At 37.4% G+C, this 26,992-nt stretch overlaps 1 protein-coding gene across 5 annotated transcripts in view; it reads right to left on the minus strand.

Annotated features, from left to right (window-relative positions):
- The window catches only part of ETV1 (ETS variant 1), a 65,044-nt gene that overhangs the window by 37,766 nt on the left and 286 nt on the right, over positions 1–26,992 (minus strand). For 3 of the 5 annotated variants that reach the window (XM_021387820.1, XM_021387819.1, XM_021387821.1), the window contains 4 exons: positions 26,455–26,588; positions 25,618–25,705; positions 23,849–23,896; positions 14,106–14,159 (listed from right to left, as the gene is read on the minus strand). In XM_021387820.1, the coding sequence (XP_021243495.1) occupies positions 14,106–14,159; positions 23,849–23,896; positions 25,618–25,705; positions 26,455–26,499 (235 nt within the window). In that variant the 5' untranslated portion in view covers positions 26,500–26,588. Of the gene's footprint in view, positions 1–14,105; positions 14,160–23,321; positions 23,654–23,848; positions 23,897–25,617; positions 25,706–26,454; positions 26,589–26,725; positions 26,932–26,992 lie in introns of those variants that run through there. The other 2 variants (XM_021387822.1, XM_021387823.1) reach the window with 2 other exon arrangements.

The following is a 26,992-nucleotide window of genomic DNA, read 5'->3' on the forward strand; positions in this document are numbered from 1 at the left end:
TAAATAAAAACACCACGCTAAGGAAGTAGCAGGTGAGGAGAAGTCACAGGAGAGAAAGACAGTAAAGGGTGGTAACTGAGTCTTCCCTGTTAAACTGTTTCCAGTGATTTTCAGTGAAAGCCTACACATATAAAAGACTGCAATAGTTGAAGACAAGTGACTGCAATCATGGATCAAGGCAAGATCTGCAATTGCTTTCACCATATGCAACCTCTTGGCTAGACAATGGCAAAAAAACCTCTTGTTTCAGACCACTGAAACAGCTGCAAAGACAAGCAAGACTGTTTCAGAAGTAGCTGAGCAGATTACATCTACAAAGACTCCACCACATTCTCCACCATCTGATCTATCAAAGTCACTGCTATCAGATCTTAGCTGAGTTGCAGTCAACTGGATTTCATTAAGGTCCCACTCTCTGCCCTATACTGGAAGAAGCTGGTGACAAATTGGATATCTGACACACAGATGTGTATCATCACTGTGATTTCAGAGCAGCTTGTATAGAAAAAAGGAACTTAGACAAGAGACTTGAGCTGTCAGGATCTCACGAACAGGAAAGAGAAGAAATATATCCCAAAACTTTTTTTTAAGAGGTATTTTGTCTTGATATGACATTACTGCCAATCTTAAGGTTGTAGCTACAAAATCAGAAAGTACTGAAAACAGAGAATTTGTCCCTGAAGTCCCCGAAGACAGCAGACCTCCATCTAGTCCCACTGAGTAGTAACCACTCACCTGAATCAGAGCATGCATGCATGTTTGGGTGTCTGTGTGTGAGCAAAGAGAGTCAAACAGAAGCAAACATACTGAGTGTGCACGGATGCTTCTGTGGTGATACATTAAGTACAGTCAAAACAAGTATAATGCTGCAATAAAAAGCAGTAAGATTGTCCCTCTCTCTTTACGTACATATTTGTAACTAAGGAGAAAATAGGTAAGCAACACGCAGAAGTGAGGAACAGGAAGTAAATGCGTAAAAATACACTCAACATAAAAAATAGTCCTTTCCTACATGGGAGCCTGGCTCTAAGTCCAGGAAAGGAAATCTGAGGATAGCTGGTATCACTATGGATGCTCTGCTACCCCTTGTCTTGGTACTCTTTCCCAGAAAGTGGAACTTCCCAACTGGGCAGTACTTGGCAAATGTATCAGATATGATTCTATCAATTCAGTCTTTGCCTTGGCTTCAGATCAGATCCTTCCAGCCCCTACCAGCTCAATAGATAGAAACAGCATGGGATCTCATTTTTTGGAAGCTAGTTCTGAACGATGAGCCCAATCACCAGCTTTCAAAGCCAACTGGCAAGAATAGAATACGTGGGCAAGATGGATCTATTTGAGAACCTTGTTTAACAAAAAGAAAATACCAGCTTTGAAGTAATCTGTCACCTTTACTGGAAAATATGCAACTACAAATGCACTTTAATAACAGAACTCATTCTGCAAAATGAAGCAAATTGCTTATTTTCTCTTCTAGTCTAAAGCATACAACACTGTGCATATCAATTAACCATCTACTTGAATACTGAATTGCAAGAATACTACGTAACAGTATAGCCTTTAACATCATCAGGGGGTGGGGAGGAATGACAGAATTGAAGAATAAAAGACAGTCCAAAATTGTGGAATTTTGCTCTCAAAATCTAGGTGTTCTAAGATGACAAAGTGTGAGAAGAAAAAAAATACTGTTCTGAATTTGAAATAGGAAAAAGTAGCAAGCCGGTGAAGATGAACTGTACTGAAAGCTGGAATTCATTCCTGCTTAATACTGTAGAGTTTCAAGATAGAAAATATAAGCACATTTTCCTACAATGTGATAGGTTCCTACAATGGTACTGGGTAATTCTGGACCTTAAAGTCTGCAGTAATGCACCCACGTTAACAAGTACTGTTTGCCATAATAACTTTTTATTTTTAATCAAACCACAAAGCATTCTAGACTAAGGACTAAGAGATAAGAAACAAGTATTGATGAAAATAAGTTTAAATTAATTGAGTTGCTCATCTCTAGATAGTGTTAATTCTATGTATCAACCATAATTATTCCCCATCTTTACTATGATCTGGCATGAATACAAAGCCTTGGAGAATAACATGTGAGACCTAAAAGATGGCTGAATCAGAGAACATAGAGAAACATGGGTTTATTGTACCTACAGCACATCAAAGCTGTGGCAAAGGTTGCATCACTATCCATAGAACAGATTTACATTAGGACATTTGTACATGGGGAAAAAAGGATCAGTAAAATTACAATTATATGGCAGATATATTCTAATTCCCTACAGCACAGCTTATTTGACTCCTAAAAATGGTGTTCCTGCCTCTTCTCAGGCAAGAAATTCTTCTAGAATCTCCTCCAGAACTGCAAATAAAAGCCATTCTTTACCTGAAACATGCTTTTCTAAAGCTTGTCAGGGAGGACTCGAAAATTTTTGCCAGTTTAACTATTTATGGGTAGCTAACCCAGGATCCTCCATGCCACAGTGGATGCAGCCTTCTCGGAGGTGGAGGGTTCCTAGCCAGGGTAGCAGAGAGGGCACAATATTAGAGGTTGTACCCATATAGCTTAATAACTGTTTCAATGCTATAAATTCCCATTTTCCACACAAGATATCCCTCATTTGCTTGTCTGCACAGTTGCAATTTCAGAAATATTCATTAAGAGTTACTAAGGGTACCCCTGCGGCTTTCTGATGCTGGCAGCACTGAAGACACCACAGAGATAATCTGGATATTTGTAGCCACTTCGCTACTCATTTAAGAGGGCCATGTAGGTTGACAATTGAAGCTGCAAATACTGCAGCTTCAATTCTGTTCTGCTTATTATCTGCAATTCAGTTCTGCTTATCAAAGAAAATAAAAAGCCCACCCACCTGGCTAGAGAAAACACGAAGGTGGGGGAAAGAAGCTTTCTGAAAATACCAGTACAAAGTTAAGCTATTCCCCAGACCCAAAGGGCAATTACAAGGCAAACTTTTTAACAGGCTGCTGGTAAACACTTTGCTAGGGCACTATAGGTCTTTAGGCCTAAACTGATACTTGGGCAGCTACTAACTGGCTGAACTGCCTCATGGGATCTGAAGACTGTCTACACTCCTCTACCCCCAAGCAAAGGCTGATTTGACAAGATTTTGGCCAGCTGACCCCCTCTCCTCCTCCACCCCCAGATTTCAGCTTCTAGTTAAGAATTGTCCAGAAAGTTGGCTTGTTGTTGTTTTTGTTGTTGTTTTTCAGTGAGAGCTGCAATTACAGACACAGTTTCTCTGTCTCCAAAAGCAGTGGTCTCACAGAAATGCTGTCATGAGCACTGCTGTACACAGTCCCCTCCACGCTGTGCTCTCCTTTCCTTCCAGGCATTGACTCCACGAGGCTCCGCAGGCAGCCCAAGGGAAAGCACTGCCTGAGGGGCTGAGGCCTGTAGTGCTCTCGCCCGGACCTCCAGGGCAAAAGTTAACTTGCTGATAAATACCAGACACTGAATAACTCTGAGAATAATACAAGGAAATTTGCAGAACGTTGGTGGGAGGGAGAGAGGGAGGATTAAGTTAGGAGGAGCAAACTGGCTTGCTTTGATGTTTGAGGAGAGTAGGTGAGGCAGGAGGAAGAGATCTCCTGCCCCCAAAATAAACAGAGGCTTAGGGCTCCCTGAAGGAGGAAGCAGTAACCTCATAAAAATTAAACCAGCTGGGATCTGTAGCAATTGGTCTAAAACCTGTGGGCAGCATAAGATAATTGTGAGGGGAAAAAAACAATCTCAATAATTTTTTAATCCCCCTATACTGGACTTGCAGCCTCCAGGACCCCACAGAGCAACGTGGTTGCTATTCACCTGCATTAGCTCGTGGTGTTACAGTCCAAGGAGATAGGAACATTTGTTTCTGCATTTACTTATAATGTGTGTGGCTCCAAGGGCTCCCAGGCAGGGTGCAAGGGGAAGCAAATCCTCCTTGAAAGTCTTAATGGCCTGGGAGAAAACTTAAATTGTATTCCTACCTGGGAATTATCAATAAAGTTAAATGGGAAGAGAAGAAAGCTGGCCACTAAATCAGGGTCTGTGTGCTTTTCTGAGGACAGGATTTCCATTTGCAGCAATTTCCAAAATTTAATTTAAATTGCAAGAGGTAATGGCTAAGTACTGCGTAACTTCCATTACTAAAATATCCAAGTGAGATAATATCCCAGCGTTTTACACACATACAATTTCCACTTCAGGTAAATTAGCAATTTAGGGTTTTCAGATCTGGATTTTAAAAGGATGCACAGACACAGAATCATGAAGAACTACCTATGAGAAGACAGCCGGCCTTGTACCTGCAGATGGACATAAACTAAAAGAAACTGGATTTAATACCTGGCTCTGACACTTGCTCATAACCTAAACGACTTCAGGCGTTAGAAGGTTGCTTCTAGTTTGAAAGTATCTCAATCTCATGAGCCTACCTTCAGATACCGATAACCAGTGTATCAGTTTCTTTCCTTGTAAAATAGGAATATCCTCATAATAAGTGAGCATCATAATAATAGGTTGTTCTTAAGGATAATCATGCCTGTCAGTTAGCTACTCAACAGTATGTGAAAGCAAGAGAACCCAATAAATAATGGACTACTCAGATAGCTCTCTAGCATAAACTAAACAACTAATTCAAAAGATTACTTATAATTTGTTTTTACTTTAGCAACTCTCAATGATAGGCATTATAAGGAACAAAATCACATTTCAAGAAAATTATTTTTAATTTGTGTCTGCCTTTAGCATTAAGAACATGTACACATTCATAAAAGAAGTACACACTAACTCAGGTTAGCTAATGAGATTTTTGTTTTACTTTGTTGGAAGAATGAAACTGTCACCACCCCAAATGCATCAGTGTCCTTCATACTTGAATGCTAAATTTTCAAGAATGCTCATCAGCAAGGCAACTCTAATGATCTATAACCTAAATCTTTTTCAAACGGAGGCTGAAATCTAAATCTCTACCAAATAGTTCACTACAAAATTCACACTAGAAAAGGTGCAGGCCATTGAAATGAGTCAACAATAATACTCAACTCACAGGTTTTATCACTAATTCAACAGGGAAACAAAGAAGCCATTGACAAAAGTGGTTACCTCTGGGAACATAAAGTCAGGACTTACTTAAGTCGCTCAGTGTTGAAAGACGAAAGAGCAAAGTGCTCTTTTGGAAGCCGATAGAATTTTGACCACCTGCAACCCGGCTTTGATTCTCAGCACGGATGTTTAAGGCTTTTGCCACTACTTAAAGCATCCTTACTGTATAGGAGACTCACAACGGAATACACAAAACCACTGTATACACTATACATTTTTTCAGAAGCCCATTTTTCTTGATGTTGTATGACTGTTTTATACATTCATGCAATCAGCAAGACTGAAAATTACATGGCATGTCTATTTCTTATTTACAGAACATAGATACACAGATGCAGAGCATACACTTTGTATAAATCTAGCTCATAAATTCTACTCCCAAATATTTGAAACATTTGGTCTTTACTGAATATTTGCACTTTTTTCTTTTACAGTCTCTTTTGTTTCCATTTATATTAGTGCTTTGGTCATGTAAAACTCTCTTTACAGATGTGCTAATAAGAAAATATTGCACAGTTTTCACATGAAGACATTGAAGTAAGACAAAAAAATTAAACAGTTTATTTTTTGAAGGTATACATTAGAAGCAGAAAAGAAATAACATTGAGCAAAGAGGATCAAATTAGTAATACTGGGAATCATTTTTGCACATGTAAATTTTCTCATGTCCTTGATGACTACTCATAACATATAAATTTAAAGACAACAACCTGGCCACTCAGTAACCTTCCCATTCAGTGACTACAGGACTTGGCAGTAAATGTCATTGCTAACAAATATTTCACTACATTAACTTACTGGCAACTACATTTGCTGAATAAGTTCATAAACAGCCACAGGGAAAAAAAAAAAAGAAAACCAGAAATAAAGTTGCTAATGATTCACTCTTTTCGAACATGCATAATCCTCAGCTTACGGAACAAATAGATACATAAGAATAAAGATATCCTTCACCAAGACAGTTCACTTTTATTTTCACCTCAAATCAAGGTCAAGCTGTAATCCAGATATGGGTAAGAGTAACGTATCAAAGACAAGGAGATCAAGGAGAGTAAGTAGAAGGAAAAGAATCCTTCTCAGGAAAAAGACTGGAGCACATGCCTTTAAAAAGGAACCCATTTTCCATTTACAAGTTTAGACTAGTTTTAGCTTATTTCTAGAAGAAAAAACATTGACCAGTTCTAAAACTCAAAATGCTTAGCTTGTCTACTTAGTACGCTGAGCAGCTAGTCTAATATCATTATTTATACATATTTATCAACTTATAAATGGTTCCCCCCTAAGTACATCTCAGCACTGATGTGCACAGGACCACAACAAAAGGACAGAGAACCTACTGAGGGGCATATTTTCCTGTTTGCAGAAGCTAGAAAATTGCTACTACATGCCATAAACGCACCATGAACTCTCCAGTGCTTAATTGATGTTTTGAGGACTGCCACTTTCTCCTCCCTTTTTTTCCTGTTATAGCCTTTGAAAACTTCACGACAGTCTGTGGGAGAGACTTCTGTCTTCAGTTGCTGAGGTAGCAGGACAAAAAAATGATACAGACTGTAAATACATTTTACCAAAGGAAAGACATGAAAAAAACAGAAGTGAATTCCACTTTCAGACTGCCTCTTTATTTTATGCCATCCCAGAGCTTGTGGATTTTCAAATCATTATTTAGGTTGCTCTAGGAATACAAAAAAACGTTTTGCAAAAACACTGCATGAAAAGCATCTTAAGGAAGATCACTATTTTGTATCAAACAATCATGAAGACCGTTCAGTCTGCCTTGTTTGGTTTTGATTTCTCTGTGAAAATACAGTAGAAAAAAATTTCTGCATACTTTGTGTAATACAACTGGAGCTTAACAGATGCTCTAATACATATACATGCTCCTGATGAAATTAACAACTATCTGTTTTAAAACAGAAATAACTGTTGTGTTAAGAAAATACTGCCGCGACTACAAGTTACAGCATCAAGCTTGCCTGTATTTCCACAGATGGAATCTTCAGAGTCCTTATGGGGAGAGGAGGAGGGGAAGCTTCCTTAGAGAGGAAGTGGAAAGTTTTTTTCAAAACTGAAAATTCAAGATTTTGAATAAAATATGTGTAATGCTTTTTGTTTTTATGTAAACAGACCTCAGGAAGTGATCTGACAGCCTTAAGAAATTACCATTTGAAAGAAGAAAGGTCTACATGCTTCATCTTTGATCTAGGAGACAGATTTATCACAGGACAGGATGACTGAAGTTTATTCATTAGCTGATAACCTCCACATGCAACCCAAGCCTTTAATCTCCTATAAAACAGCAAACGAGGATGGGGCTCTCAGGAAAGAGCATCAAGTCAGCTTGGTCTGGCAGGGACACAAGAATGGAAGGCTAGGGGACATGCCGAGTGACAGAAGTCCCACAATAACAGCCACATCCAGTTACTTGGGCTTCTCCATACACCAGCACTGGAGATCACCAGGTTCACATGCGGCCCAGTACAGTTCAGCCACACCTTTCACAATAGAATTCCCATCACAGCATGCAGAGAACTCTGTAAAGAATAGCTTCAGCTTTGAAAGTTTCAAGATGCAAAAGCCATGGGCTCGATACTGTCCTGTCATTTTTTCCCTATTGCTATTGAGGAATTGTGCTATTGCACGATTTTGAACTCAGTGCTACCAGTATGATTCAGGAAAATTTAAATCCTTGCTCCTTCAGTGCTGGAAATGTAGCATAAAAATACAGGCATAAACATACAGGCATAAAAGCAAATAAACAGAAAGTAATTATTAAAACCAAGACAAATCCACAAATTCTCTGCCATTAAGGTCACAAGTTAAAGGCCTTAGAGTTCACCATTTGCATCTTGGTAAAACATTTTCAAGAATTAAATCTTGCAATTATGGAACAGGTCACAACAATGGCAGAATTAAATATTTCCAAAAATCCTCTAGAGGAAGTAGCAGGAGAAAAAAATAACCCATATTAACATAGGCTAATGCCCAGCAACCAACCACGAAATAAGCCCACAAAGTTTTCTGAAAGACACCAATTCCTAATTTCTTTTGAATGAGAATTAGAAAATAAAAAGAGAGAGCGAGAAAGGGAAATTAACGGTTGATAATAGGCTCTGTCCTGCTTTAAACAAAGGAAGCAAAGTGCTCAGGGACACAATAACAGGAGTCTATCTAAAGAAACTACGAAGGGAGATAAGGTGGTCCGCATCAACTCCTCAATCTGACTTCTCCAGCTCTTAAAACAGCAATTGCATTGGACTCTTTGTGAAATGCTTTTGAGATCTCTAGATAAGTGATAATTAAGAAAGCTGTATACCTCACAGCAGAGAGATACATGCATTTCTGCACCTACTTCAAACTGAGAAACAGAGATGTTAAGCAACATGCCCAAGGTCATGCAAACTTACAGTGCCACAACTCTCACAGCCTTTTAAGAACAATCTCTTAGCAGAGCATGCTCTTAAACAAATAAATAAATGTATGTGTATTTGACAACGTCTGACCTATGAAAGGAAGTAGTTTTGAAGTCGAGTGGCAAGAAACAAAGCACAGCTGCAGCAGAAAGCACTACCAGCTGAGCACCAAGAACTAGTATCACTCTGCAGAGTATTTGTCAGACTGTGTTCTGCAGTACTACACTTGCAGAAATACTTAAAGAAAAGGTGATTCCAGCCACAGTCTCTAAAGAAAAAAACAAGAGCAGAAAAAAATAAACCCTGAAAGCACACAGGGTGTTTGCAACTTGCCACACACAGAAAACCAAAACACTACCAACTGCGATTTCTAGGACATTGTGAACTACCAAGATATGACTACCAGATGCCAATGTACTGAATCATCATGTTAAAAATGTTGACAGTTTTTTCAGTCCACGTTATTTTTTTCCCTAGAAGCTGCAAAATTAAACTATTCTATAGCACAAACAAAAACAAACCCAGTAAACAGATCCCCTTTTGACTTTAGTAGACACACCAGAACTTACATTTTTTCTAGTATTTTCTACTCAGTTCTGGTTGTGTACTTTTCCTTTCAAAATATGTCAAAATATGTGAAAATTACCCTTTGCCAATTGCTCACCAGCTCTTGTTATACTGAAGCAAATACGAAGTGCTCTTTCAGATGGTATAATTCATTTTTGAAATTTAAGTCACAGAGAGAAAGAAAATAAATAGCATTTTTCACTTGATAGCGTGAAAAAGCTGCACATGATTTTGCATGCTGCAAACATGTAAATAAATATCAAAGCTTTTCCTCATTTAAACTGCATTTGGGATATCCTAAGCCATTAGTTAAAATGACAGAAGAATACAGCTACCTGAAGCCTATGTAAAGAATCTCTCTTTAACAGGCTTTTAAAGATTGCAAGCCAGAGAATCTAAAAAGCACATCCCTGAATAATTTAAGGCTCCTGGCATCTACATTGAAAGAGCTCTTTTGCTAAACCTGGAGAAAAAAAAAAAAAGAGAAAGAATAAAGGTCTTGAAAGATCAGCAACAAATTTACTACAAAAAACTATTTTTTCCTATCTTAAAATTTAATCTGACATGGAGGAGAAGGGATTTTGCAGCCAGCCCTTCCCATTTATTGTCAATAGCTGTGGTCTAACATTAACATTTACCACTTGGCAGAGTTAAGACTGTGATGGTCAGGGAAACAACACAGACACGAAATGAAAGAACAGGAAGGACACTGATCAAGAACATGAAGCACAGCACAGACCCTCAGGAACAAAAATTCAATAATAAAAAGTAAAAAGCTAGAGTTTATCAAGAATTTTAAATAGGTAACCTATATTTTAGGGCAAAAGAAGGAAAAAAAAAAAGCCCTAGAAGAACAGATCGCTATAAATACAAATTATTTTAAAATAACAAAACATGATTATGCTATTAAGACACAAGACAATCTGGTTTGGTGCAGGGTAATCACCACTTATAACCAACAGCGCTGAAGTCAAATTACAAATCAGTGTACTGTTGACAGTACCAAGTTTTCTCTGCCAGCTACATCCTTTAGACATCCGAAAATCCTACCTACTTCCTCTTGTGTCTGTCAAAGAAATCATCCAAACACTGTGACCAAGCAATCTTCACCTCAACAGCTATTAACTTCAAGCAAACTGAACAGTTTATTCATTTTTACTCCCAGATCGCAACGTCCTTGCAGTCTACAATATCTGAAAGCTTTGCCACTGATGCCAGCCAGTTCAATATCTGGCTCCTCCTCAGTATATGAAAATGGACTGGCAACAATAGGAAACCTTATCTGAGGAAGTTAACACAGGTTATCCTTCTTGACATGTAAATAGAGACTTTATACAGACAGAAAACAGCTTAACTAAGTCTTAGGAATGAGATAAGAATTCAGAAAAAGTGTCACACAGAACTGTGGTCAAAAAAAAAAAAAAGCTGCTTTTTTTGAGAAACAGACACATTTTTCCTTTATGAAACTTTTGACATAATTGCTAAAAGAAGAGCCATAAGGAAGTCACTCATTATAGCAAACAGGTTGGTGGCTGCAGTGGATTCAGAAAAGGCAAAACATACACAGGTCTTTTAGTGGAATTTGCATTTCTTTAAAGAATAGACATCAAAGGAAAGAGTAAGAAAATTACACTATTTAATATGTAATTTTCATAATTTTTCCTGTGTAATTACAAGCTGAAAACATCTTTTTATACACATTTTTCTCCCATAAAGTTTGGTTGCTGCAGAAAGCAGAAGGTTACAAGAACCTAAACAGTTATTTGTTTTTGAAATTTCAGCAGAACAGGCTGGTTATTACCTATTCTTCATTCTACTCACTGAGCTAAACTACAGAACAGTTCTTCGTAATGCATACTCAAGGATAAAAGTTGTATAATAAAAAGATAGTAGAAGATAGGTCTTTGGACACTGACAAAAATGAATTGTTGGATGTGTAAACGTGCCTAATACTTCTCTGGGAGGAAGGCATAGTTCATTTCTCTTTCCAAAGGCATAATGGTGTCACAAAATAATTTTGAACAAGTAAACCTAAGTTTAAAGCATTAAGGAGAAGCTTGACTAGCTGGATCCCTAGCTAGTAGAAATATATATAATCCCAACAACGTCAATAATATGACATGAAGTTATGCTAGCTGTTGATCTCACTCATATCTAGAGCCCACACCTAACTATAAATACATGTATTATGTTTGCTTTTTTTAAAACTGATTGAAGCTTAATAACAACTCATATTTGCAATATTCATGGACACAAGTTAGCTTTGAAGTTAAATCCTTAAGTGGATAAAGTGGACTGTATATCTAATCTAAACTAAATGTTTCCCTTAGTTACTAATACCAGTGATGTTTCACTAGTTAAAATCATTACAGAAAAGAAATGCAAAACCCACAGCACGTTAAGGGGCATTTAATCCTCCTCACTGCCAGGACACAGTACATATTCTTGGCAGTATCAGCTCCTCCGCTACCTTCCCCATCTTTGCTTCAAGATTTGACTAACAGAGTGATTTCTAGGCAAGAAGGTTTTAACCATAGTTTCCCAGTGCTGACGCTGTTACCACCTTTCTGACTTTCTTACTTCTTTCAGTGTTGCAAGTTTCAATTTAAGACCACAAACTTGAGTGGTAAAGCCCATTCAGCAAGGAATGAAACTAGAAATGAAGCGTCATATCACTGTTTCTGGGCTATAGCTGTTTTAGTGGAGCACATCAGTTTTCTTTACATATTCTGCAAACCACACTCACCTACCCCCCTCATCTGTACAAAACACCATAAATGAGCTTTGTTCAGAAAATTTAAATGAGGCTAGAGTAATAAAATGCACCAAAAATTGCCGGTGGACCATGGCTTGGTTGCCTCTGGAATAGCAAATGACCACGACTTCCTTCATTGGTTTAACATTTGTGTCCATCACCATTTTTGGCTCACTGGGTTGTAATAGAACCTACAGAGGTGCACATTTTGCAATAAAAACTCACCCATCCTCTCCCATGTTAAAAAGCAAATAAGCAGAAAAACAAAATGCAATAAATAAATAAAATAAAAAATTAAATTAAAAAGCCAAATGTTCCTGCCAGTCTCCTGCCAGTAACAGGGTGTGCACTGTATACGCTTATAGATTATATATAGTAAGTAATTATAATACAGTTTGAAGGCAGGTTTAGATCCTAGAGAAAACAGTCACTACCGTGACACTTCTGCAACAGTAATTTCCCCATGGCTTTGGTTATGTTCATCTCCTTTCCTGTTCAGGAGAGCCCACAGCTACATACATTATATCCATGTGTATGTCTGAAACTCTATAACCTTTGCCAGAGTAACTCTCCAGGAAGCTCTTCTGACCTTTACTTAAGATAAAGAAAGCAAGTGAAATGAAGAAATAAATGTTCCTTTGATAATACTGTGTAAGCTGTGGCTAAGGAACTTTGAAATACAACAGCATTAATAAAATAGCCATATTAGGAGAATTTCTTTATCGCCAAAAGCAATGACAAGCTTCAATGGGGCTTTTCATTCACAGCCCACAAATTATTTTCCAAGAATCACTGACTTGTTTTGTAACGATAATTGTGGGTTAATACAAGCCCTAACTGTACTTTGTACTCTTACACAAAGGATGTATGCATACATGACTATATCTAAACACAGCTCCATATGTAGGATAAGGTATTTAATTTTCAACATACAGAACAGTTTCAGTTTTCATATTATAGAATAAAAAAAAAATTCAAGAAGGCAGAGATGAAAAAAATGTTATAAAGGGCAACTCTGAAAGTGACTACACTTGTTGGTTGGTATTTGTACAGGAACTTGTAGAGAAAAACAAAAACTAAATTGTTCTTCCGCAGGTATACTATCAGCATCCAGCAGAAGTCATATATATATATATATATATATATATTTATCTCTGCAAAACGTTGTCATATTGTTTTAAGAATTTTTTTTTTCAGAGTATATATCTAAATAACTGAAAAAAAAATTGATACAAGATTTATAGGAAAATTCAGCAACTCTGATTTTGGTTTTTAGAGGTTAAAGACCATTGTAATGCAATTCTTTCTGATCTCTCTAATTTTAATCCCAGCATATCAGTACACAACTATATTTAACAGCTACCTGGTTTAGCAAACTGCAGTAATTCACTCTGATAGGATAAATTATTTTAGTTATTTAGCAAAATGGAAAGCTACCACGCGTTCCACTGCCGTCAGCAGACACTGCTGACCCGATGATGAAGAGAAGATGTGCTGTGAGGAAGGATGTGCGCGAAGCAGCCATAAGAAGTCTGTGACTTTGTCACATAGCTTTTCTCTTCCATATTGTTACTGCCCTTGCAATCACCCAAATGCACAGACCAGCAGGTACAGGGAAGGGAAGCCAGCGTTTAACAGAACAGCAGCAGTTCAACGGATAGCAAGCAAGATTTGAGGGGTACAGATTAACAAAATAACTACAGGCACATGTTAAGTGAAGTAGCAAAAACACAAAGCATCCAGCTTGACATAACTACTGCTTTCTCCTCTTGATTCGAGGCAAAGTTTCATTTGAGTAACAAAATACCACATGCTAGAATGACTTAAGCTCTAGCAGTAGCTGTGCTTGAGTACCTGAGGACTTTTCTTTATTTATTGATACACAAAATCTATTGGACAGCCCGATTTCTGCCTGGGACAGTTGTCTGCTATGTCCCCTAGTCCAGCATCCTCCTCCTTACACCGAGGGACAGGGAAAGCCCTGCTGCCCACAGGCAGGACCTGTTCCTCACTTCCTTGGGATCGGGAAGGACAGAAGCCGGCCTCTGCTAAAGGTTACACCTTCAGCCCAAGCAGTCCTTTTTGGCTGCACATCAAATCGCCACTTGCTTTATCTGTTCCTCGCGCTGATGTCACTGCCCGGCAAAAGGCACTACCACATGACCGCGGATGACACAATAAATAACAAATACAAAGAGCCAAATATAAATATACAAGGACATATTTTTAAGAAAGCGATGATTCATGCTGTACTTACAACTTTCAGCCTGATAGTCTGGCACAAACTGCTCGTCATTGTCAGGTACCTGAGCTGAAGAAAGGAAAACAAAAAACAAACAGACAAAAAAACAAAAACGAGGAAAGAATTAAAAGAAGCCATTAAAGCATAAATAAAGATTCTCGCGCTTAATTTGAAGCACAGCCAAGATTAAAATTAGAATTTTTGTTTCTCTCATTGTTGGGCATGAAAATCAGGCATGAAAATCAGGCAAGTGACTTCTTTCCATACTGGACAAGCTGCAGGGTGATGCTGCGCGGTGCGGCCCCGCTACAGGGTGCTGGGGACGGGAAGGCTGCCGCTGGCACCACGCTCTGCACCTGCCGAAATCCTGCCGTGCTCATTTGCAAAACGTCTGCACGGAAAGCACCAAATCCTGGCGTTTAACACCTATGCATCTTTAACCCCAAGCTACTGCATCTTTGGCAAACTTAAAAATGATTCCAGTTTTTCATGGCAGTCAGCCAACACAGTAGGGTTCTTTTTGTTATTATTTTAAATACTCAGAAAGAGCTATTTTACCAGACCACAGAATTGCTGGTTCAATAACAACATTTCAGACATTGAAAAAAATATTTAAACAAGAATCGTTATTAACATCCATTCAACTTTTCTGAGATCATCTTAGCTTTTAAGAAACTTTCGTCACAAATCTGAGCCATAAAATACAATCATTTTATGGTCTGCTGATACGTAATATTGCTTCTGTGGTACCACGGCTCCTTCTCACTGTGTACCTAAGACATTAGCCGTAGTGTCTTGTAATCTCATTTGAAGCATTTAAGCTGAAACACCACTGAATGTATACTGTAGGTGAGTACACTTGGAGAGTAGCATCCTCAAAGCACAACCAGTCCTCGCTACATCCTACAGAGATCCAGCTTACCGTGCCTGAACTCCGTCATCCTTTGCTCAGCACACACTAACTACATTCATCGCAGCAAAGCTTCATAAAGTTATCTGCTAGAACATATTTTAATTTACGCACATCTTGTCTAAAGAGAAGCAAATAATTCACATAATCTTAATTAAAAGTTATCATCTGCCATGTTCTGGTTACCCAATAAGATTCAAGAGGTAGATACAGGTTATATAATAATTTATTGAAACAGTAACTATCAAACCAATAAAAATGGTAAATGATAAAATATAACTTTAATGCCCTTGAGAGCTCTTTCTAGTTTAAGACGCGTATGTTCTCCTTTATATTTATGCAACTGCTACTAGCTTGAACAGCATTTATTTAATTTAAAAATACATATTTAATTACATTTATTTTCAGCGTGCTCTACAGTACTTTTTGTGGACCAGATCTCTTACTCAATAAAAAGTGGCTCTAATCACTTAACTGGAAGGTTTTTTTTCCTGGGTAAAGAGCTCAGAATCAGGTTCATCATACTGAAAAATTATTTGCTCTCAGTTTTAAAACAAATGTTTAAAGTCTTAGTGTCTTAATTGTAGCAAATACTGCTTAAGAACAAATGACCTTGGGAGCTCTGCAAACACCAATTTTAAAGGAAGTGAGGGTAAGATAAATATACAAAGAGTAATTGATATTACCTGAAAAAAAAATACATTGCTATTGTTGTTTTGTTAGTTTTTGTGATCAACTTACAGTGATCTACTCTTCTAGCAGAAGCCTGTCTCTGAGGCCACATTAGCTCCTGTTTGAATCTCTATACGTATTTTACCAAACCGAATATTCCTAGTATTTCAAATGCATTAAATTTCTCTTTCCTCCAGAGAAACCACAGGACTTTTACCAGGAACTAACTGAAAGACAATATGAACCCAAATATTAAGACAGTGCAATTTCTGACATTTCATGCAATTCTCTACACGTGAATGTTAGGCATTTTCCTAACAAAAACGCCAAATATTTGACCATCATTGAAGAATCCAATTATTAAATCAAGTTCTCACTTAAAAATCAATTACTAAGGATTTTTTACATTTCCAGTTGTTTTCAAAAGATTTGTGCATGCATTCGGAGTTAAAAGTAATTCCATCAAGTAATTTCTTGTTTACAGAAGACACATCCCACACATTGTTCTTAAGCCAGCTATCATTTTCACATGCAGCAAGGAGGCTAGAATGATTCTAATCTTGTTATATGCACACAAGAGCAAATATATATGTACATTAATTTGTGAAGCCGGGATATTTGAAAAAGGCTAAATGAAACGAAAACCTCCTGCTGAAATCAGGAGGCTATGTTTAGTGATCGCAGAGCTGGGAAAGCAATCTTATGTAACTTTCTAGAGCATATTCTGTGCGCCGCACTGCTTCACAGTGATTTATTCTCTCTCTAGCAGTTTAACCTGACTTCAAGTAAATCTGGTATTTAATATATTAGTAAATGAGGTCTAGATTAAGCAAGAAAAATATATTTATTTCATAGATCCCCCAAAATTACAAAGATGTATTTAACAGAGATCAAGGCGCATCACTTTATCAGGGATCTAGAAAAAGACGGAGACTGCTGTCAAAATGTATTTTAAATACAATATTGACATAGCCTTAAAAGTGTCTGTAGGACAAGGGATACAGCAAGATAAAAGTGTTTAAAACTCTGCCAAATATAAACAAAACAAAGCATAACATCCAAACATTCAACCTGGTAACATATGTTTCCTACTGGAATCTATTTCTGAGTACTGATGCTATTAAAACTGAGCCCACAAGTCTACACACAGAAATTAAAAGGACCCACTATGTGCTAAAGATGAGACCTGAAATTACTCCTTCGGTTAACCTGGTATCATTTTTTTTTTATATAGCAGAATTGCAACTCACACATAATCATACTGCAGAAATGCAAAGGACCATCATCCCAATACACAGACTTCTTCCAACAGCATCTTGCTGTGAGAAGGCAAACGGTCTGGATACATCATCCCATTACTCAAAGGGAAGAGGGCTTTTATACCTTGAGTTTGGATAATTACAGGCAGCCTTTGCAGCAAATTAAAAGGACAGGTAAAGACACTTTAACGTGAATGTCTGAATGGAAAATGTAACTTGCAGCGTTGCAACTGTCTGTACATTTATATACGTATTATATTCATTTCCTCTTTTCTTTTATTCACAAATACTGCAATTCAGCAAGGCTGCTATAAAATCTTCATTGGTCTTCTGTTAACATACTCAGTGCAGGACACAATGCATAAATCACCAAAACTTTTTTCTTCTACTTTGCCTTTCAGAGGAAAATTGAAAAAGATACCTGAAACGACCATCTAACTGAGGGAGACTATTTCCCTGAGCTACCTAATTATGGGGGTTGAGAAGGGAAGTATATACCAAAAGCGTAATAAAAGGTTTTGAAGGATATTAAGCACGTGGCTTTTACTGCTAATAGCAGAAGCAGCGACATCAGTTCATTCCACATTCATAGCCAGAAAGTCTCACACTCCTGGAGCAGACAACATCTGCAGCCCAAGCTATCCAGCTCTGTCTAGATTATTACCAAAAGTTTGCTTTTTCCTCTGATTACAGCTATGGTGTCACAAGAGCGTTTGGGAAGCGTACAAAAATGTTAATGATAATCTCAAGCCTACTATCAGTTTAGATTTTACAGTTTCACTACCTACTCAGTTAAAATCAGTTTGTGAAAAGCAAACATTTACAGCACAAAAATACTTACTACTTGTTTGCGGTTTTCAGAGTTTTAAAAAGCCTTTAAAAAGCTGAACTGCGGCACATTTTGCAGAGGAAAAGAAGTTCAAAAACAGGAAAGAAAAAGTTTTAAATTAGGGCCTGTTAGCTTACTTTCTCCACAAGTAAACAAAAATAAAAAGTCCCCATGAACAAGCATCCAGGACTAAAGGAGTTAATATTTAATTAAAACCAGCTCTATCCACTGTAACAATGACCTGGAGCCAAACAAGGCAGAAGATGTATGAGTCATTCTTTCTGCCAGTGAATGAGACAGCTGATCTCCGAAGCAATTCCTCAAGACAAGCAGTCAGAACTGGAGTTCTGCCTCCATTCACAAAAACACAGTCCAGCACGAACCATGTGGCCCCAACCACAAGCTTTTCATGTCACACCCTTCCAGAAAGCTACAGCAAAGTAAACTTGAACTTTAGGCATAAACACACTGATTTCACTGCTTTGTCTCAAGATGTAGCACAGACCTGCTGAGGAACGTATTTAATAAATGAAAAGTTAAGCGAGCTATAAAGGGCTTAAATTTAACTCTTCCTTCTCCCAATTGCAAACAGCTTCGTAAAGCAGAACTGCACTCCAGGGAAAGGTGTTCTTGTTTAAAAACATCAACTTTTTTAAAGAAAACAAGGAGCTGCAAACCTCCTCACTTCACTTAAAACTTTATTTTGAGTATCATGACACTTCCTCTGGTGCTGTGTTCTCTGACCTCAAGCTACACTTTTAGAGCTAAGAGCCATTCGTTTTAAAATATCAGAGATTTATTCAAAGTGCCAAAAGAAATTTAAATTGACAGGAAATTATACATGGCCAGTAGTGTTTTGGCTGGAGCTAAAATAAGACTTTCAGGCCTCAGAAGTAATGAGTCTATTGAGTTTTGAGTTTTCTTTGATTGTCAGTTCTGAATATCTGAAAGATTATATACATTTTAAATATTCCTGAAAGAAGGGGGGGGTGGGGGGAGGAGGGGAATGGTTCGCCTTTTGGGTTTTGCTGTTTGTTTTTTTTTCTTCCTTTCCTTTCCTTTTTCTTTCTTTTTTTTTTTTTTTTTTTTTCCAGAGGAACAACTGTTTCAAACAAAGGAGCATTCAGAAGGCAACACAGTGACAAATTTCAAGATGATAAAAAAAAATTATTTCCCATAAGCACTGGATTTGCTGTCAAAACAACCCCTAACTCTTTTTACATAAGTGAGATGCTCTGACTAATAAACTTAAATGCAGTTCAAAACCAGCTCCAGATCTCAAAATTCTTCCTTATGTGAATAACCCCTAGGAATATGAAGATGGGTTTGCAGAATCTGTTCTTCATTTGGAGCTATACTAAAAATGACAAAAAAAGTTTGCTTATAAGGAACGCTCTCATTTAACGTTGTGCTACATCTCTCATAGTCTGCAGACCCCACTACGGCTTTGAAAAAATATTATTTTGAATAAAAGGAATTTACTTTTCCAGCAAACAAGAAAAAACTTAGGATGTTTATTTCTATACAAACTTTCAGACTTGTAGATTTCTGGTGGTTTTATTTGTTTTGGATTTCTTATTCAAAGAAAACACACACCCACATCCCATTTTGCCTAATCTCACTTTTCCCCATTTTTTGTCCACAAATACTTGAGTTATGAGTTTCTGAAAGCCAAATCTGTCGGACTACTAGAATCTATAAAAGAAGCTATTCTCTGAATTACAAATCCCAAAATGAAAATCTTTTCACTGCTTTTAAAAGCGTGCCCAATCGGGTAGATCTCTGCTATGATGGCATTAAGGCATCCTTTCTTGAGTATTTTTTACTCCTAGAAAAACATGGATAGTTCCCTAATATGGCTCCGTAGTGTTTGCTGGCTAAATTTTACAACTTTCTGAAAGCAAGTCAGAAAGTAAGTCAGTCAGAGTAAACCGCTACACAGCTCCACTGATTTAAATGAAACCACTTTAACTAGACAAATATTTGATAACTCTCCTTTATTAAAAGTGACCCTTTGAGAACTAGAAACTACTCATTTTTGTACCTCCTAATATAAGGAGTAAACTAGAAGTCAACACTAGATTAGGCATCACCACAACACTGTTGCATCCTTCACTACAGGTAACCAGAGGGCAGAAACTCATTTCCTAAAGTTCAGCTCAAATGTGGGAATTAATTATTTGGGAGAAATAATTCATTTTCAGAAATCAAGAACCAGTGCTTAAATCCTGTCAGCCAGCAGTAGCCATCTACTCACTTCAGCTAAGCTGTTGAGGCATGAACCCGTTACCTGTAGCAATTATTATTTCAAACCATTTACTGTTCACTTAAGCCTTTTGTATTTTTTCAAGCCACAAAACATAAAATTTTATTTTTTCAGTTAATTACCACCTGAGGAATGGATTATCTACCACTTTAGGAAGCAGATCTAGTGCATAAATTTCTTATTTGTCTTTGCTTGGGATGCTTTTTACATTTATCTAGCAGTGTAGGAGGAACTTGCATCTGAAAGAGTAATTTTTAATAAAAAATTTGTTTCTTGGTTGATCTATTATTCTCCCAAAACCAAATGCTTTCACCACGCAAAGGAGGCTTTCATTCACTAAGAATTTTATTTCCCTCTTCTTTTTGTTCCAGAATCAGAACAGCTACCATGATGAGATAACATTAGATTAATATTTCAACGAATATTTTCAAGTCACTGAACAATTGCTATCTGCCAAACCCAATCTAATTCCAAATATACGAAATCAATAAAGTCATCTTCTAATATCATCATGACAAAACGTTGCCATCAAGTTATTTAAATATAAAACTAAAGATAACATCTGAATAATATTTGTCTTGGTTAGCAACAGGCAATTGTAACTATTTCCTTTCAAGTTAGAAGGTTGAAGCAATTATTAAAGGCTTCCAACTTAACATTTCTGGCATCAGAAATCACTATCTATTTTAGGTCCTGCATAACAATTGACATGAAGGAACCTTGTTTAGAGTAACTTTTATATCAAAATAATTTGGATTCTTACTTGCACATTTAATAAAAAAAACGCAAAACTCGCTTCCATAAAAATCTATGCAGCTAGTGGAATACATTTCTAAGTTTTCTGCAAGTAGCATCCAGCTTGTTAATTATGGAGTAATAAAATATTAAAGAGGTTACTAGATTGTTTACATTTTGCATTAATTCTTTAATACTTGAGAACCTTCACCACTTTCAACAGGAAAAAAATACATTTCTATTGTGTTTACTTGTTTGCTACCAACTTTTCACAGATGACAGTAACTGTAAATACAGGTGACACTAACTGATCTCCAGGCTAAATTATGCGATACAGTATGGGTAGCTTCAGGAAAAATAAAACAAGAGGAAAAAAAAAACAAACCAGCAAGCATTCTTTACATGTAATAATATGCAACTCACTTTCTTCCCCTAACTAATAAGTAGATGTTTGACCTGGTTACTCCCCAGCGGGGATCTGAACTCGTGGGAGAAACCTGGTCAGCTGCCACTGCTTTTCTTAAAAAGGGTCAAGATGTTTTAAAATTTCATGGTCATTTCCCTGGCTCCAGAGCATTATGAAAAGAAGTATGTAAACATTACTGACTCTGCCAAATTGGCAGACTTCTAGCCTATGAAGGTCCAGAAGAACATAAATGGACACATCTAGCAAGGGGTAAACAACTCTGACTTCAGAATTGGTTTCCTGGCTAAGCTCACTCATGTACACACTTAAGCAGAGCCACAATATTCTCAAACACCAGCATGTTACAAAGACTATCAAAACTAGTTGGTTGGCTTTTGTGTGTGTGTGTTTGTTTTCCAATAAAATGTTATGCTCAAGTTAATAAACCAATATTTGATTTTCTGATCTTGATTTTTTGGGATTTTTGCTTACCCTTTAAGGAAAGCTGTGCAAAGTTTTATGGAAGGGATAAAAACATGGCGTGGCCTTAAACAAACAGATTTCTTTAAGTAAGAAGAGTCAGCAATATTTAGTTTAAATGTTGTCAAAAAACACAGTTATAACATTTTACACATTAATGCCGCTACATGAAAATACAACCTTTTTTCTATTTTTTTTTTATTTTCAAATACTTACCAGATGATGCTATCTGCATTTACAAACGTTCCTCCACCTACCTGACACAAATCTAGACACCTTTCTCTCTCAAATCCTATCTAAATTTATTAAGTGAAGTAGACTCAACTAAAAGGAAAGAAGGGGCTTTGAAACAATTCACTCTAGTCTAAAGTAGGTAGTGCCTGTAGAATAAAAACTGCCATTACGGTAATTTATGTACCTATAGAAATGATTAAATCAATTTTAAATTCCATATTATTTTTCAAACTTACATTATTATCTGCACATGCATTATGAATCTGCCTCTATTTTTCTGACTTATGATCAAAGAAATCTAATCATTTTCAGAAACAGAAACGTACTTCCCAGTAAAAAATCAAGCTAAAAGTTCTCCTCTCCATCAAAAAATAATATCTTTTGAATAGCATTTTAACATACTTCTGGCTAATTAAAATGAATGAGCTGATATAAAATAAAGAGAGCCTTGGTAAAATTACCACAGAGACAGCCACAATTGTAGCTGATCGTTATAGTAGAAAAAAAAGCTATCTTCTTGTTGGACATTCTGTTTTCAATGACTAGGAAGGAATCTTACTAATTCATAAAAACATAACCTCTGTTCCATGAATTTAAAAAGCATTTTTTAATTACATACCAAATAGCTACATGCTAAAAATAATGCTAGGAAAAAAAAGCAACAGCAAAATAAACAGTACCCCACATCTTATTTGCAGGTTAAGAACTTGACTAACTACATATAAAGCTGTTAAAAAAAAACAGTTTGAAACCAAGTAGTCACCAGCAACATTTCCCTCTTTCTATGAAAACCAACAGCAAGCAGCTCACCCCAACGTCTCTCCCTTCCAAAGAATCTGAGCATCTATTCTATAAACAACAGTGCACAGTCCAGTGCATAATAAAAATTAAACATATGTGAATATCCATATCCATTTAGATCACGATAAATTTGGAAAAATTGTTAGTTTGCATCAAAATCAGATTTCAGAAGTTTACATTAAAATTTCATCCAGTAATATTAAGAACAGAAAATGCATTAAAATCTTTATGCTTGAAATAAATAGTATTGTAAATATAAAGGAAAAAAAGATCAGGAAGCATTGCAGAAGAGAACAAATACACTTTATAATCAGAAAGCTCCCTTGCATTTTGTTAAACTTCTCTTATAGCAATAGCTCATCTTTTTTCCTTGGTAAATTAATCTCTCAACAGCTACTCTAAATTCAGCTTTCTAAATTATTGTTTTTAAGCTTTCTGTCTTCAGCAGAATGTGCTTTGAAAGATTATTCAAAATACTTAAAAGCAGAAACAGGTGCAAAAAAGACCGATGTCAGTTTTCTGATCACCCAATACACAATCTCATAACCACATATCAGAAGAAAAATAACATGCAAAATATTTAAAGGCAACAGAAAAAAAAAAGCAAGAAATAATACTTTTAAAGTATTCCATACACACCTAATGTTCTGTGTTGTGAACAAGGTGGAAAGAAGACACTTGCACTTAAATCTTGAAGCATCCCGTCCCGATGAACCCAGAGAAACTAATTTCTGCCATCAGAAAGTACTCCACCAGAACACCAAATAATTATATGTGCTGCTCTAAAGGAAACAGCAAGCTCAGTTCTGGCTGTATGTAGTCTCTCGAGGTACAATAATATAAACCTGATCAATTGCAATTAAAATCTGAACAGAGGCTTAGAACTTGAAGTCTTGGTGCATTAGTTCTTGCCAAAAGCAGATGTGATTGTGAGCTGGAAGCAATTTCTCCTGGTAATTTGTGATGACACTGGGTAGAGCAGCCCCAGAGTCCCCAAAGACAAACTCATCAGAGGCTCTAATGTATGCATGACACATGAGGTGGCTCTTTTAGAGCTCAATTAATTGGGCTGAACATTAAGACAGCAAGTTCAGGAGTTTTTTTTTTTTTTCCTTCTTCCCTTCAGAGTTGTTTTTCCTCTTTTTACAAGCAGTTTTTTCCCTTACCTTCTGCAAGCCATGTCTCCTGTAATTGGCTCAGATCTTGAAAGAGTTCTGCAAAAAGATGAAGACAGGGATAAAAGACTCATACCTTTAATCTCTTCCTAATATTAAAATATACTCAAAAATATCTTTTTCCTGAAGAACAGTGTATGTGAATTCTATTTTGGTAGTCAAACATATAGACAAAGATATTTTCAGGTTGCAGTTAATGATTTTTCTACACCTCTATAATACTGTATTATTTTGTCAGTTCTTGAAATAATAACCAGAATATTAACCAAGTTCTACAGCGCAATAGGCTTATTCAGCAACATACAGAGAGGTTAAAATTGCTAGTCTTTCTAATACAGGTGAACTATTTCTTCTTATACAACCCAGGCCTCCTCCTGCAATATCTGTCTGAATAAAGCTTTCTTGGAATTCAGCACAAGTTCTCTCTGACCAGACTGAATATTTTTATTAGCAGGGTTGTACCTATCATATAAAAATTTTGAAGCAAAGACCTGGGGAGCTGCAACAGCAAACAGAAATGGAAAACCTTCTGTACTTCCCCTTGTGTTTTACTTTGTATGACAAGAGAATCAGCACTTTTTCCTGCATGCTGTACTTACTGTACTTCTTTAAAGTGAAACCACTTTCTGCAAAGACTGAATTTTGCAGAAGAAAAACCTTTTTGCAGTTCACTGAAATTGGTTGCTTATAAGGGTGCAAACAAGAGCAGCATTCAGATCATTTGCAAAGCTCCGAAACGCGGTTATGAAAATTCTGTTTACAGACAACTAAGTAGGATATTTGAACTGACAAATGGTTTATTTTTAATTTACTGCATTTTGAGAGTGACTTCCTCTTTTATGAATGCTGACAGATAACTATTTACATACACTTAAATGACAGAGGCTATTCATTTTTCCTCTGGACTGATACCTCATGTTAGGAAATCTTTTAACTGAAAATCAGGAAGTTGTTTTCTTTTCAATTTGCTCCAGAAAAAAACTTTTCCAAGAAAGAGGTAGGATTTTTAAAAGCATAACAGTGTGTCTTCACTCGCTGTATGCTGCACTATATGCCTGTCATGCTCACAGGGGTGTAAGAGAACACGTCTACTGACCTTGTAACCTAGAGAAGAAATAACCAGACTACAGATCTCAAGCCCTGGTTATGTGAGCAGCTACTGATGGGAACAAGTTAGTAAACTCTGGCCCTTCAAAACATCTTCCGTCCTAGCCTTCCTTAACTGAACTTCCCAGGGCTTTTAACTCTAACAGTGTTATGCTGGCATGACAGCAGCAGCTCTGCCACAGGGCAAGAGTGAAAACTAGGCATCTCCACACCAGCATTTCTGCTCCTGCTCTCACCAGTGAGCATGCACCAGTGGAAAGGACTGGGGAATTTGGAAACCTCTGAGTCTCATGAGGCCTGAAGGAGATAAAACCAGGTGCACTCTGTCCACGACTTGTGTCAGATGCTGCAAAGGCTTGGTCTCAGTGCATGACATTCATGTGCCGCATGCGCAGCAATACCTAAAATGCAACAGGATAAGTCAAGGAAAGAATATCAGCTTTATCAGTTTATTGCCTTTGCCAGTTTGTTCTGCAGTAGTAAATGCAATTTTCTTGTCTTGTTTGTTCAGATTGATCTAGATAAATATATTTCCAAAATAAATAAATAAATAAATAAATAAATAAATAAATAAATAAATAAAGAGCTCTCAAAAAGCTTCTCTGCATCAGTAAGTAAGGGGGGATGGGGTGGGAAGAAGAACAAGCCCTCACCTTCTGAATCATGAGCCAGGTCTCTGTTAATGAATTTTCTTTTCCTGACATTTGTCGGTCTCTCATTACAGTTTCTCCCACGCGGATTCTATAAACAGGAAAGATCAGTTACTTTAGAAATCTGAGGTTTTTTTTTTCCTTCATTTAATCAAGAATAGTCAGAGCCAGCATGAATTCTTTACATTTTCAAACAAGGAAATGATCGTCTTACAGCCTCAAGCTTCTATCAGAAGATACTGCTGAGCACCTACACCCTCGTAAAGATTCCTGTGTCTAAATGCAACACATTTCTAGCTATCCATGTAGATTTCTACTTGTGCAGATAAATATGTAAGCAACACAATACTAACCATGTATTTTTAGCATCTAAAGTACACAAACCTACACAACAGCATATAGATCCTCTCTGCATAATACATGCAGGAGAATCCAAGTACGAGATTAAAACAGACTGCTCTGTCTTTCCCTCCTGTGTCACTTATAAATTGTTTGCAAAGTCCTGAAAGCAAGGAAAAAAAGATGTTAAGGTTTGCCTCAATTTCATTCTTCTGAGTGCTGGATGCAAACACAGCCAGAAACTTTGGATGCAGTTGCTGCTCTCGCATTTCTGATCCACTGATTATGTTTGGGATATTTTAATCATCCGCAAACTGTCTTTAAAAGAACATTATGCTTTATTGAAATAATGAGAAGATAAGCTTGTCTCTCAGGCACAGCTCTCAGATGAAGAGTCGTCCCCTACAGCGGCAACAAAGCAGATACTCTGCCTGCACAACTCCCCCACAGAAACAAGTCGGAGTCAAGTTTATAAACACCAACTTTAAGCTGATCACTCACATTGGTGACCATGTAAGGCACTTGCTGGTCATAAAATCCATCCATCCTGTGGCTCTTCCACGAGTCTGAGCTCAATGTTTTATTTACTGGGCATTGGATCTGGAGATTTCCTCGGGATCTGGACTCCAATCAGCCTGGAGGGGAATACAAGATGGCTTTTAGATTAAAAAAAAAAAAAAAACAAATCATGAATGAACTGCTTGCATTTGCATAGCTAATTAACCTCAAAGAGTCCCATTCATAAAAACAACCCTCCCTTCTCTGCCTTCACCTGGGCTACACGCTTCTGCCACGAAAACCCGGAGCAAAAGCACTTCGGGGCAGCAGCCGAGAGCCGGGCGAGAGGCAGGGGTTTATGTACCCTCCCGCCGGATCCCCCGGGCCATCCGCGCAAGTGGCAGCCCCGGCTGGGGCCGTGTGCTCGGCTGTAATGGCGATCGGCACCTCACGGCAGCGGCGGCAGCGCCCGCCGGCCACGGCCACGCACACCCACACGCGCGCACACACACACACGCACACGCACACCCCCACACAGCAC

This window comes from Numida meleagris, chromosome 2, assembly GCF_002078875.1.
Source record: "Numida meleagris isolate 19003 breed g44 Domestic line chromosome 2, NumMel1.0, whole genome shotgun sequence".
Lineage (NCBI taxonomy): Eukaryota > Metazoa > Chordata > Aves > Galliformes > Numididae > Numida > Numida meleagris.